The sequence below is a fragment of the Castor canadensis genome, chromosome 1 (genome assembly GCF_047511655.1).
Source record: "Castor canadensis chromosome 1, mCasCan1.hap1v2, whole genome shotgun sequence".
Taxonomy (NCBI): Eukaryota; Metazoa; Chordata; class Mammalia; order Rodentia; family Castoridae; genus Castor; species Castor canadensis.
Genome location: NC_133386.1, coordinates 193712984 through 193727109, shown reverse-complemented (window position 1 = coordinate 193727109; position 14126 = coordinate 193712984). Strand labels below are relative to the sequence as shown.

At 47.7% G+C, this 14126-nt stretch overlaps 2 protein-coding genes across 4 annotated transcripts in view; one reads left to right on the top strand and one right to left on the bottom strand.

The window, feature by feature from the left end:
- Positions 1-3557, bottom strand: part of P2rx3 (purinergic receptor P2X 3) — a 34103-nt gene extending 30546 nt beyond the window's left edge. The window contains exons 1-2 of the mRNA XM_020167647.2: positions 3024-3557; positions 1371-1552 (exon numbers count right to left, since the gene is read on the bottom strand). Coding sequence (XP_020023236.2) covers positions 1371-1552; positions 3024-3059 — 218 coding nt within the window. The 5' untranslated portion in view covers positions 3060-3557. The remainder of the gene's footprint in view (positions 1-1370; positions 1553-3023) is intronic.
- Ssrp1 (structure specific recognition protein 1) lies at positions 3500-13520 on the top strand. Of its 3 annotated transcripts, none has more exons than XM_020167650.2 (17): positions 3500-3657; positions 4132-4303; positions 4761-4946; positions 5792-5897; positions 6182-6372; positions 6473-6703; positions 6838-6941; positions 7022-7150; positions 7419-7640; positions 8309-8381; positions 8798-8936; positions 9088-9133; positions 11059-11188; positions 11603-11773; positions 11958-12046; positions 12579-12765; positions 13014-13520. In XM_020167650.2, exons 2-17 carry the CDS (start codon positions 4250-4252, stop codon positions 13083-13085), a joined length of 2130 nt encoding a protein of 709 aa, XP_020023239.1. In that variant the 5' UTR covers positions 3500-3657; positions 4132-4249; the 3' UTR covers positions 13086-13520. The 3 variants fall into 3 exon arrangements, with proteins under 3 accessions (XP_020023239.1, XP_073901853.1, XP_073901848.1); XM_074045752.1 differs by having other exon boundaries at positions 3505-3657; positions 4212-4303; XM_074045747.1 differs by lacking the exon at positions 3500-3657 and adding an exon at positions 3693-3854.
- The last annotated feature ends 606 nt before the right edge of the window (positions 13521-14126 follow it).

The following is a 14126-nucleotide window of genomic DNA, read 5'->3' as shown; positions in this document are numbered from 1 at the left end:
CACAAAACCTCAATGTTGGAGTCAAACATCAAGACTCTTTAATCCTACCCCAAAGCTTGAACCCCTTCTCTGATATCCCACAAGCAGCACTGGATATACAGCTTTGTTACAGTAACCACAAACCAAAGTCTACTGGCTTGCACCAAACCCATGAAGCAAAAATTGCTTTAAAAAAATCACATCAAGAAAAAAAGGAAAAAAAAAATCACATCAACCCATCTTTCCATGTATACCATCATACAATAAATAAGCCAGTCCTTCAGCTCCAGTCTTCATGCACACAGATGTCTTCTTTGACTTGCTTGAATTAATTCATGCCCTAGTCAGTGGCTTGCTGTCTCTCTCTCACACACACCCACTGTCTCAAGGAACAGCTGGAGACCACACGCCAGGAAAGAGAACCTTTGAGGTTTCTGCCTGCATTTCCTAGTGCCCACCAGTATATGGAAATGACCACAAGAAGGATAGAACATGTTTTCCCCCCATCCATTGTCTGCTCATGTTTCTTTGTTGTCTGTGTGTAGGGGTGTGTGCCTCTAAGAGGAGAGAGCTGAGAGGGGTGTTTGGACCTTGCTGACCTTAAGCAACTCCTAGGATGAGTTTTATAGCACAGACTCAGGTAGGTAAGGAATTTATACTTTTTTGTTAAAGGGCAGCATTTCTGCATTCTTGGGAAGGACCCCACACTATGCCACAAAAGCTACTTTTCTCCTTAGAAACTCTTCCCGAGTGTTTGTCCCCATGTCAAGGGACAGTTTCTTCCTTTATCCTACCTTTCAAGCAGGGGTTTCTTGACTTTCCAAGCTCTCACTATCTCATTCATGACAGGATCGAATTCCTCATTCTAAATCACATTCAATTCTCTCCTTCCTTCTCCAGCTAGTTCTCCTTCCTTCTCCAGCTAGTTCTCCTTCCCATCTGATATCAACCCAATCAGCCTGCCACCACCCCCATGGGGGCAGTATTGCCTTTCTATGCTCCCTTGTCTTTCTGGGACCCCAAAGCCTTGACCAAAGGGAATGGGAAGATGTGGGGAGCATTCTGCCTCTTCTCTGGTTGGGGAAGATGGATCACCTGGCACCTCCCTTGGTGGAGGGCAATGCTGGGGCAAGGACCCCATCCTTTGGAGCATATATCTAGAAACCACTTTCCAACTCTGGAGGATTTACTGGGTAAAAGAATTCACCTGCAGACCAGATCCCGGGTTGGGGGTGTTGGCAGAGACCAGCCCTGAGGACATGGCTCTCCCAGAAGAAAGTGTTTCCCAAAAGAGAGAAGCCCAGGAAGTTGCCCGATAGCATTGAGGGAGGGGGCAAGGAAGGACACCAGGTAGCTCTCCCAACCTAGGACCCATAGGGCCGCAGACTCACCCCACAAAATAGGAGATGATCAGAAGCTGAACTGCTCGGTTGATGATCCCAATGGTCCAGCTCTTCACGACCACCGACTTGGTGGTCTCATAGGTGAAGAAGTCGGATATGCAGTTCATGCCGAGAGAATGCTCAGGGACCACACAAAAGGGGCCTGATGGAAGCCTCAGGAGAGAGAGGACCTGAGGGCAGGGAGACAAAGATCAAGGTTTGGAGGGGGCAGCTTAGAGGGGCTTGAGGAATGAAACCTGTTCTTTTTAGCCAGGCAACCTTAGCCCAGTACCCAGGCTATCTCTTCTCTTGACACTCTGGGCAGCCAACAGTCCAGGGCCAGGGCGGGGGACCCCTTTTTTATTCGTCTCCACCCCACTCCCCTGTGATGTCACAGCAGGGGTGGGGTCTCCATTCCTGGGCTCCTGATTGCCTGGGATGCAGCTGGCTAGGGCCCTCTGGGACTCATGTTTTATCTGCACTCTGTCTAACGTTTTTGTTCCATTCTCTTATGCTGCATTCTCCGCCGAGCTCACCAGCTGCTTCATGCTCTCCCTAAAGCCCCTTGCAATGTCTCCTTCCCCAGTCACCTAATAACCTGCCTGAACTGAGTACCCCCCTCCTCCTGAGTGAGTGTCTGCCTAATTCCACCCAATTCTGGGGCCATCCTCTCCTACCTGAGTTGCCTCTTAGTGCATGAATTTGGGGAAGGGGGTCTAATTGAACATTTTTCTTGGTCTCCAGGGAGGGGGGTGAGGTAAGTCATCTCTCTTTCTCTCTCTCTCTCTCTCAAGGATGGCCTCAAACTTGCAATTCTCCTGCCTCTGCCTCTGGAGTCCTGGGATTTACAGGTGTGTACCACCACACTCAGCAGTCTCATATTTCTAACTCCAGTTGGCAATGGCTGGAGCTCTACATGTGGCATACTGTTGTCACAGTCTCTCTTTTTTTACTGTCAGGTTAGTTATCTGAACCTTTTGTTAGATTATGTGCTCCTGAAAGACTGGGATTGTCTTAATTGTGTTTACCAGTTTCATCAAATCTCAGAGGTGTGCTGGATTAATAAAAGGCCCTCAGTACATACATATTAAGTTCAGATGAATTTATATTGCTAGTAGTGCTATCAACAGCACTATTGTAACCCAGAGGCTAAGGCCATAACTCAGGGTGGTAACAAAGCATTCCACTTGTCTCCTATCCCAGAACTGACTTAGCAACTCAGTGTCATGATTTCCAGAAAAATCGTGAATTTAAATATTCTTTATATAGGACACATATTATGAATCACTCTAAACACAGAATCATCGTGATTACGTCAGAAGAGAATAGAATTGGCGTTGGGGTATCTGGGTTCTAGTTTCCAGCTTTGTTGCCAACTCACTGAGACCCTGGGCAACTCCTTTTTGGGCCTCAGTTTTCTCTTTGCAAAAAAGGGGTAAGAACGATGAACTCACACATCTGTTTCAGGCCTGGCCTGCTCTATTTTGCAAGATGAACCAAGGGGGGGGGGAAGGGGGGAGGGGATGGGAAGTGTCTGCCACCTCCAGGCTAATGTGATTTCAAATCAGCTCTGGCTCCAAGGTAAATCTGACACCAGCACTTGAACTTGATGTGGCCATCTGCCAGCCTCTTCTGGGTGGGGAACCCATAAATTGCGGTTACCAATAGGAAGATGTTGGGTGTAGACGGCGAATTCATTTCAGAAAGGATCCAGACCCACTTGACAGGATACAGCTGGAAGGCAGGACAGTCACAGACACCACATTCCTTTCACAGCTAGTGGGAGAGGCATTTCTCGTCACAAAGCTTGTATATTTTTCTTGTCTGACTCCTTTTTCGGCACCACGGAAGCGATTTTTGTAGGAGGGAGGGTCATGCATCATTCCAGTACACAATCTTGTAGAAAATCTGATGGAAATAAAACTACACTTCTCTTTGGATAGTAGCCTCCACTTGAAAGAGTGCCTGTAACTTTCTAAAGAGCCCTAAGCGCTCCCTTTCCTTAGATTCCAGTTGGGAGGGTCTTCACTTCGACCACCCTCCCCTCAGGTCGTCCAGTCGCCGACGCTCTATGCGACAGTCTCGTCTGTCAGCCCGGCTCGCGTCTCTCTAGCCCACTCATTTTCTCTATGGTTTGTGCACGACTTCCGGTGGCGGGACGCGGGGCCGCGCACGCGGGAAAAGCTGTCCCATCCCCATCGTACTTCCCATACCCTGCATCCCCGCCCCCCTCCCCTAGGTCCCCAGGTCGCCCACCGCCCGCTCCGGGGCCGTCGCGAGGCTGCAGCTTGAAGAGGTGGGTGGTCGCGGTCCCTGGACCCCAGGAGAGCACAGGCCCTGCTCCCCCACGGGACTCTGGAGATGGACCGTTCCGCGTTCAAATCTTTGGGCAGCGGGCGAGTCCATTTTAGGAGGAGGGGAGAGGCGTGGGTCTGGGGCCGCGGAGTGGTGGGAGCGCCGGGAGGGAAGCCCTGCACGCTGAGCTGAGTTGAGGTGCGGGCTCTGAGCAGGCCCTGGGGTTTTGCTGCTCGTTGCCATGGCTCCGGGTGGAGCGCCTGGAGCTGGTGTTGGGATGGGGTGTAAGTGCTACTTCAGGCCCGGTTCACTAGCCTGGTCTGGGCCTGTCTCTTGGAGCATTGCAAAGCTCTCTGTAGGTTCCCAGGCAGAAGAGAGCTTGAGACAGCCAAGGGTTGCCACCTGGCTCCATTGGTGAGCAGAGTGTGTGTGGGGGGGTGTCTTTCATGCTTATTTATCTTCCACTTGAATTCAGATTCCTACCCTGCTGAGCATCTGCACATTCACCCAAGAGTTGGGGCCCAGGTCTCAGATTATTCGGTTTCTCTTGTGCAGCCTAGGGCTCTGTGCCCAGGCCTCCACGGCAGGTCAACATGGCAGAGACACTGGAGTTCAACGATATCTACCAGGAGGTGAAAGGCTCCATGGTGAGAAGAGCTTGGGCTTTTAATGCAGGTGGAGAGAGGGAAAGAGAGCAGAGTTTTGTCCATTAGCAAAAGCTTAATTTTGATGATGTTACTATGTTGGAAAAAGAAGACTCAGGATAACGTATGTGATGTTTCCTCCAATAAAAGGCAGTGCTGAGAAACAGTCCTAAGAATTACAGGATCTTGGAGTTTGAAGGGATTGTATATACCGTTCAATTTCAAATCCCTGTTACATACCAGGAAACTGAGGACCTACAAGGATTCTGGATGCCAGAACCAGGTTTAGAGTCCAGATTTCCTGGCCCTGTCTCTCCTTCTGGCCCTCATCACTTCAGCTGTTGCTCCTGCATTGATAATCTGGCTAACCCCTTAGCAGCCAGAATGGGTGTGAGGTAGAAGTGCACTCAGTACACGTGATGTACTGTTTCTCCTGCATCTGGGCCCATTTTTGTGACAGAATGATGGTCGGTTGCGGTTGAGCCGCCAGGGTATCATTTTCAAGAACAGCAAGACTGGCAAAGTGGACAACATCCAGGCCGGGGAGTTGACAGAAGGCATCTGGCGCCGTGTCGCTCTGGGCCATGGACTTAAACTGCTCACAAAGAATGGCCATGTCTACAAGTATGATGGCTTCCGAGAATCGGTGAGACCTCCTGTTGTCATATCACCCCTTTTTATTGTGCCATCTTGTTTATTTTTAATCTTCTAGAGAGAGGTGGAGTTCCTTCCTCTGATAACCGTGTCATTGCTAGTTTGGGCTCCTCAGAGCAGGGCTGTTGAGATCATTGAATGACATTCAGCTTTGTGTGCTGAAGCCTTGTGCAAAGTTTTTTTGTGTCTTGACCCCACAAGATTTTCTACCATCTTAATTCAGATAGTTGTTTCTCCTTTGATCTGGGTTCAGAATCATAGGCTTGGTACTCTAGTTAAGATTTTGTGTTTCTATTTTGAACTAAGTTGACGACTACTTGGTTTTAATTTCCACTCTCATCAAAACAACACATAATAAAGTTTAAGTTGGCTTAAACTTTTTTTTTTTTTTTTTTTTGTGGTATTGGGGTTTGAACTCAGGGCCTACACCTTGAGCCACTCCAGCAGCCCTTTTTTGTGAAGGGTCTTTTTCGAGATAGGTTCTCACAAACTATTTGCCCAGGTGGGCTTCGAACCTTGATCCTCTTGATCTTTGCCTCCTGAGTGGCGTGAGCCACTGGTGCCTGGCTTAAACTTTTTTTTTTTTTTAAAAGAGGCCTGTTTCTGAGAGTGTCAGTTCCTTCCTTTACTCCTCCTTAGCCTGAGGCCCTGTTCATAAAAACAACCTCTTTTCAGTAACTTTTTAAATAATTTTAGAGCTGATACACTAAATCACTGTGGATTTTTGAGAAAGGATACATTGGGGCAGTTTTTCTGAAATAGGTTATTTAGGACCTTTAAGTTTTGTTAAGGTCACCAGGGTTTACTGGGATTATACTTTCCTCCTTCTACCCATAGGAGTTTGAGAAACTCTCTGATTTCTTTAAAACTCACTATCGTCTTGAGCTAATGGAAAAGGACCTATGTGTGAAGGGATGGAACTGGGGTACAGTGAAGTTTGGTGGTGAGTCTTGGGAAAATTGAGGTTTGGGGGAGAAGGTGGGATGAAGGGTTTTAGCTTTTAATTTGCTTTGTTCTCTTCTCTCTGGCACTGTCTCTGATTTCAGAACAGTTTGTGTGTTCATCATGCATTTATCAAGCACCTGTGGTGTAGCAGACTCTGTGTCTGATCTTGGGGGTATAGTGTGAACTTAATAGTTCCAGTACCCTGTTCTCATGGAACCTACAGTTTGGTTGAAACGTTTTTGTAGACCCAAGCTTGAGGCTTGATAAGCTCTTTCCTCACAGGGCAGCTGCTTTCTTTTGACATTGGTGACCAGCCAGTCTTCGAGATACCCCTAAGCAATGTGTCCCAGTGTACCACAGGCAAGAATGAAGTGACACTGGAATTCCACCAGAATGATGATGCAGAAGTGTCTCTCATGGAGGTGCGCTTCTATGTCCCTCCCACCCAGGAGGATGGTGTGGATCCTGTTGAGGTGAGGCCTTCTCTAGTTGCATGGGAGCAGATAATGCTGAGTAAGCCTTGGTTGTCTGACCACGGATCTGGAGCCTAATTATCAGTGTGTACTTTTGCAGGCCTTTGCCCAGAATGTGCTGTCGAAGGCAGATGTAATTCAGGCCACTGGAGATGCCATCTGCATCTTCCGGGAGCTGCAGTGTCTGACTCCCCGTGGTCGTTATGACATTCGGATCTACCCTACCTTTCTCCACCTGCATGGCAAGACCTTTGACTACAAGATTCCCTATACCACAGTACTGCGTCTCTTTTTGCTGCCTCACAAGGACCAGCGTCAAATGTTTTTTGTGGTAAGCAGAAACCCCTTGGTGTAGATTATCCTGGATTTTGCCTGAGTCTCCAGTAAATAGATCTCACCGGTGTTCAGAGTTCTGTACTGTGAAGCATCAACTGATACTAAACTTTGTCCACTTGTCCTTACCAGATCAGCTTGGATCCCCCCATTAAGCAGGGCCAAACCCGTTACCACTTCCTGATTCTCCTCTTCTCCAAGGATGAGGACATCACCTTAACCCTCAACATGAATGAGTGAGTGTGTCTCTGGACTCTTCTGCTGCTGCCCAGGCAGGAGATAGGTGTGCTTATGACCTCATTTGCTTTGTTTGCAGGGAAGAGGTGGAGAAGCGCTTTGAGGGTCGGCTCACCAAAAACATGTCAGGATCCCTTTACGAGATGGTCAGCCGGGTCATGAAAGCACTTGTGAACCGCAAGATCACAGTCCCAGGCAACTTCCAGGGGTGAGGGTACAGGTGTGGGGTCCTGCCTGGAGATGGGGGTGGGAAATTCTGTGTCCCCTTGGTAGACCCCTCCCGAGAAGGGAATGCAAACTCATAGTTCATAGAAGCTGGTATAGGACCCTGTGTTATGATGGTTGTCAGCACCTCTGTCAGAGCAGCTTTGAGAGATTTACTCAGCGGTGGGCCTGAGCATATGTTACTGCTGCTAGATGTGCTCTTTGGCTCTGCTATGAGGTTGGCACTGATCAGACTCTGCTCCCTCCATCAGGCACTCAGGGGCCCAGTGTATCACCTGCTCCTATAAGGCGAGCTCAGGGCTGCTGTACCCATTGGAGCGGGGCTTCATCTATGTCCACAAGCCACCAGTGCACATCCGCTTTGATGAGATCTCCTTTGTCAACTTTGCCCGTGGTACCACTACCACTCGATCCTTTGACTTTGAAATTGAGACCAAGCAGGGTACTCAGTATACATTCAGCAGCATTGAGAGGTGAGCCTCCCTCTGTTACCTCCTGGGAAGCCTGGCATGGCCTGTGACTTTCCCATCTTTGAGTAGATTTTTTTCTATTGTTTCATTGGGATTCTGTCTTTTGATTACTGACTTTGGAAGTCTCTTCATCACTTTATCTGTTCTTTGAAAAGTTATTTTCTGTATTATGAAAGATGTGTGTGTTGGTACTAGCCCTTTTTCTTCTCCCTTTACTCCCTCCACCCCATGGTGGAAATGCTATCTCTTTCTTTTCCTGGAATAAGCTTTGTGCCCAAGGACATAGCAGCTAATGTTACTGAGTTTATTGAGTTATTTAGCTCAGTGTGGGCTAAATACGTTTTCGTGTTTAAGCCTCATAACAACCCTGTGAAGTATGAAATACAGACCAGTAAAAAAACACGGAAGCATCCCTCTGCCCCAGCACTCACCATGTTCTGTGCATATTTGGTAAATAGGTGCACCTTTCCCTGCCATGCACGTTCCTCTTTCAGGACCAATGTCTGACCTTCCTTACTGCTGTCCTCTGGGGTCTCTGAACTGTTGGGTTGGATAGTGTGGCCAAGACTCCATTTCCACCATCTGTCCTGGCCCATGGGTATCAGAACATTGTTTAGACCATCCTGACTTGTTCCTGATCATCTGGTAACACTGTGTGTCTCCTCTCACAGGGAGGAGTATGGAAAGCTGTTTGATTTTGTCAATGCAAAAAAGCTCAACATCAAAAACCGAGGATTGAAAGAGGTATCTCTGTGTGGGGAGGATGAACCTCTCTCCTGTTCTTTCTGTAGGGGAGAAAAGAGCAGAGGTTTTCTGGCTTCTTTTTCACTCTCTCTTCTCTTCTTACCCTTATAGAAAAAAGAGGTGCGTGTGACCCTTTCCCCCTCCTGGTGCAGGTTTTCTCTGCATGGCTTTAGATCAGTCTGTGCAGCCACTTAGGAGCCCTCTGTGGGCCAGGAGAGGGAGGGGCTTGGACTAACCCAGTCTGGCAGGAAGCACCTGGGTGTAGGCCCTGCACATGGGCTGTGTGTGGACAATCTGGCCCCAGAATCTTCTGGGAGCTGCTGCTCTGATTTCACAGGCATGGGGTAGTGCTTTGGAGAATGCAGGGATTCAGGCTTGAGGGCGATGGCTCTCACCTCCATCTCTTCCCTGGCTAGGGCATGAATCCAAGCTATGATGAATATGCCGACTCTGATGAAGACCAGCATGATGCCTATTTGGAGAGGATGAAGGAGGAGGGCAAGATCCGAGAAGAGAATGCCAATGACAGCAGTGATGACTCAGGAGAAGAAACTGGTGGGTTGGCCTCAGTGCTGGGGAACAGGGGCAGGCAGACTCTCCTCCTGTAGCCTGGGCTAGACTTCTCCTGGGGCCAGAGCTGAATACCTGGGTACGGAGTGGGATTTCCATTAGGTCAAAAGTTGATACACCCTGTGTTCATTTTCAGATGAGTCATTCAACCCAGGTGAAGAGGAGGAAGATGTGGCAGAGGAGTGAGTTTTGTTTGTATCTCATAGGGGTGGGATGGTGCCCTATAAGCTTAAGGGAACCAGCATTTGCCACTGACCCAGGATGGAAAGTGAGATGCTACATGGAAGTTTCTTAAAGTGTCAAGGACTTTATTAGTGTACAAAATGTTTTGAAGTCAGAAAAGTGTAGCGTGTGTGTGTTGGGGGATAGGGTGAGGAGGAGAATGGGAATGAGAGCCAGTGCATCCTCACTTCTGGGAGTCCTCAGGTAAGTTATTGAACCTCAGTTTCCTTACCCGTAAGTGGCAGAAGTACTTTTGTGCTAAATCAGTCAAGATTTTTGATTGACAGTGTCAGAATGTGACTCAAACTAAGTAGCACAAAAGGGATTTTGTAAGTTCATATAACAGAGAGGCTTATAATTGGAGAGGGGTATAATTGGCTTTAGGCACTACTAGAGGTAGGTGCTCAAAAGTTGGGGGATCTCTATTTCTTGCTTCTGATTTCCTTATTTTTAAAGATAGGTTTGCTCCTTTGGGTGTCAGATGGCCCTCAGATCTGGGCATGCTTAATCATACTGGCCTAGCAGCCTGAAGTGCTTCTTTCAGTGTATGGCAAAGTGAATGGTGTGAATCTGAGTTATTAAGTTGTACAGGACTCTCATGGGCCAGAAGTAGGCCATATGCCCACCCTTAGAACCTGCGACTGGTGTGAACCTCTTTTGAGTGAGGGTAAGCTACTTCTCAGCAGGGAAATGGGACTCTTGATCCAGAAGGATTTTATTTTATTTATTTATTTATTTATTTTATTTTATTATTCATATGTGCATACAAGGCTTGGGTCATTTCTCCCCCCTGCCCCCACCCCCTCCCTTACCACCCACTCCGCCCCCTCCCTCTCCCCCCACCCCCTCAATACCCAGCAGAAACTATCTTACCCTTATCTCTGATTTTGTTGTAGAGAGAGTATAAGCAATAATAGGAAGGAACAAGGGTTTTTGCTAGTTGAGATAAGGATAGCTATACAGGGAGTTGACTCACATTGATTTCCTGTGCATGTGAACCTTCTAGGTTAATTCTTTTTGATCTAACCTTTTCTCTAGTTCCTGGTTCCCTTTTCCTATTGGCCTCAGTTGCTTTTAAGGTATCTGCTTTAGTTTCTCTGCGTTAAGGGCAACAAATGCTAGCTAATTTTTTAGGTGTCTTACCTATCCTCACCCCTCCCTTGTGTGCTCTCGCTTTTATCATGTGCTCAAAGTCCAGTCCCACTGTTGTGTTTGCCCTTGTTGATCCAGAAGGATTTTAAATGAATGTTGTGCAGCAAAACCAAAAACAAACCCAAAAGACCCTTCAGGAGTCCAGTAGCTCTACTTGCCACATGCTCAGGGAGATCAGCGCACAAATAGTTATGAAATTGTACCAGCAGACAGGTCAGGCAGGAGGAGTTGTGGTGCATTGGATAGCACTGCCAGTTATATGGGTATTGGTGGCTTCAACTGAAGTTGGTTTTACTTCCTTTTGGTGCTATTTCTTCATCAGAAAAGACTGTAAATATGATTAACCCAAAGGAATAGTAAAGTGGACTTGGCATGTTTAAGGCAAGAACGAGACAGTGCTTCTGTTGTTTCTATACCTGGGGATGGGAACGGAGTAGAACCTGGATTAGGCCAGAATCAAGAAGAGCAGCTGGAGCCTATCAATTCATTTGATTTTCATTGATTGATTCAACAAAGATCTCATTGTGGTGGCTGGGTCTGGAGAGGGCATAGTTGAAGCCACCTCAGCAAAGGTAGGAAGCAGGGTAGGAAACTCCATTAGTAATGGAGTTTCTTTTCTTGGTCTTCCTCTGTTGCTCTTTCTGGTCAGGTGTCTTTTGATTGTCTTTCGTCCTGTTCTGAGGCCTTGGGATCCCATCCTCTTTCCCTGGGTCTAAGCCCCACTCTCTGGCAGGTTTGACAGCAATGCCTCTGCTAGCTCCTCCAGTAATGAGGGTGACAGTGATCGAGATGAGAAGAAGCGGAAACAGCTCAAGAGGGCCAAGATGGCCAAGGATCGGAAGAGCCGCAAGAAGCCTACGGAGGTACGGACTGTTCTCTAGATAGGAGAGAGAGAGTGTGTGTGTGGATCCGTTCTCTTGCCTTTCTCCCATCCACCAACTGTAAGACCTGCTGATTGGTACTCCTGGGGCTGCTTTTTGTAGCCAGTAAATATGATCATTGGGGGGGAGGTATTGTCTTGGAAATTTTTTTTTCTGATCCAGAGATAATTAACTTCTGGAAGATCAGAATTAGGAGACAGACTGCTTGTTTCCCAGGGGCTGCTCCTGAGCTGGAGGAGGAAGGTGCAGCCTCTACCTTTAGGGATCTCTCTTGCCTGATGCTATTTAGTCCTTCCTTCATTTTCTCTGTTAGGTCAACCAAATAATTTCTTTGGGAAAACGTGAGGTATCTGTGGGACATAGATGGCTGATGGCAGTGGGTTCTTTTCCACACAGGTAAAGAAGGGCAAAGACCCCAATGCCCCTAAGAGACCCATGTCTGCATACATGCTGTGGCTCAATGCCAGCCGAGAGAAGATCAAGTCAGATCATCCTGGCATCAGCATCACAGACCTTTCCAAGAAGGCAGGCGAGATCTGGAAGGGAATGTCCAAAGAGAAGAGAGAGGTGAGTGGCAGCAGAGAGCAGGAACAGGGATTTCTCCTAGGCTGAGAAGAGCTTTCTCTGGGTGGTGAGTCTCCTTACTGATAGAGGGGGCAGGGAGAGCTGCTGGTGGAACTTCTCTGTGTAGGTTTTGCCTACATCAGGGAAGAGGCCTCAGTCTTCACTCTGATTTGTGTGTGTGTGACAGGAATGGGACCGCAAGGCTGAGGATGCCAGGAGAGACTATGAAAAAGCCATGAAAGAATATGAAGGAGGGCGAGGCGAGTCCTCTAAAAGGTGAGTGTTGAGAACAGAATGGCCCAGTAATTGCTTTTTTAGCAGATTTTTTTGGGTAGGTCACAGTTGAGAATTTGGATTTTAGATGTGTTTTTGACTGCCGTAGAACAGTGCTTCTCAAACCTGGGCAGGCCACTGCCCAAATATAGGTGATGTACATGAAATTCAAATCACTGGATAAAGATGGCTCATTTTTGTAGAGGTTCAGTTTTATTTGAAGGCATGGGAAAATTTAGGAAAAAATTATTAACTGTAGAGCATAATGAAAAATTCCTATTTTTAAAGATAAAGCAAGAGATGTCACGTTTTGCATATAGGGCTGCTTCAGGCTATGACCTCTCCTTCTTGTGTACTCATTTATGATAATCTCCTTTGGGACACTTTGGGCTGACATGCCTGACTTTATGTTTGCAATGACATAAGTAGTATGGCTGGGACTGGGAAAGGCCTCCCTAAAGCTAGGAGGAGTTTGACTCTCTTGATGATACAAGGAGCTTGATGGCACACCTCCTCTTCCCCTTTGCTAATTCAGGGATAAGTCAAAGAAGAAGAAGAAAGTAAAGGTAAAGATGGAAAAGAAATCCACACCTTCTAGGGGTTCATCATCCAAGTCATCATCAAGGCAGCTAAGTGAGAGCTTCAAGAGCAAAGAATTTGTGTCTAGTGATGAGAGCTCCTCAGGAGAGAACAAGAGCAAAAAGAAGAGGAGGAGGAGCGAGGTGCGGCAGGAGTGTGGGGGCTATGGGACTGCAAGAGGGGGGCATGTGAGTGTGGGCTAGAGGTTGTGGATAGTGTATAAGAGTAATAAGTTGGAATTGGAGTGGACAGGTGGACTTGTGAGGTTCTGAAATGGGTGCTGGAGTTGTAAAGGAGGGGGTAGGAAATAGGGGCCCGTCACCCCTGGAGAGTGGCTGGGAAGGCAACCAGAGCTCTACACTTTTTCCCTTAAGAAATCTTTGTTTTTCAGGACTCTGAAGAAGAGGAACTAGCTAGTACTCCTCCCAGCTCAGAGGACTCGGCATCAGGATCTGATGAGTAGGGAGAGTTCTCTCTACGCACTTACCCTGCCACACCCCAAAGCTCCCCAACTCATGTTTTGGTACCAGTTTCTCCTCACATGAAATGTAGTGCTTGGATTCTGTGCCATCTGAACAAGCTCTCTGGAGGCAGGCACTTCGCTCGGACAGTGGGGAATGGTCTTCCCCCTGCTGCTTCATAAGGACTGCTCCTTGTAGTTTGGGGAGAGACTGGGTAGGATTCTGTCTACTATCTGTTCACAGGGCAGCACAGGATCCAAATCCTCATTCTGCTGTCTGGACCTTAGGGATACAGCTGCTTCTTGTCCTGTTCAGGTTGCTGCAGCAGGGATCATGTGAGGTCAAGCCTATAGCTCCTAACTGGGCCTATTTCTACTTTTATTTTGTATTTCTGGTCAGTGAAATCAACATTTAATAAAGGGAACTGACTTTGGAAACCATGTCTTTATGCCTCCTTTCTAGATGTTTCATTTCCACTTTGCATGGTGGTGTTTACCATTCTGCTGACTGGGTTGGGCCCTGCTGGCTGGCCAGGACATAAGTCTCTAGGTACCTCCTGTTCTATTCCCGGCTGGACAAGCATTGGTTTTCACCCTCTTCTGCCAGGATGTGCCACCTGAGAGGCTAGTAATGAGTACTGATCTGATTAGGCAGTCTCATAGCTCCATTAGCCAAAGCAAGGGGAGGCAGCCCTTACCGCTATCCTTAAGTACTGAGTCAAGGGTCTTCCTTAGGCTTTAGATAACAGAATCAGGATTGACCATCTTCCCTGCAGCCAGGGGAGTGGAAACCTGAGCCTGGAGAGAGGGGGAGGGCGTGTGTGGTGGGGGTGCAGAAAAGGTATGGCCTATGAGTGAAGCTTTTGTTCTTAGGGGAGAAATTTTTTGGGGTGGGAAGAACCTGTATCTGAGAAGGAGGCCTAAAAGGAGACACAGAGCACTAACAACGAAAGCAGAGCTACCATACTGGCTCCAAATCTGAGTACCCACGTGGAGTGGCCACGTTGCGGGCCTTCTCTGGAGGACTCAGGTGTTTGTAACAGG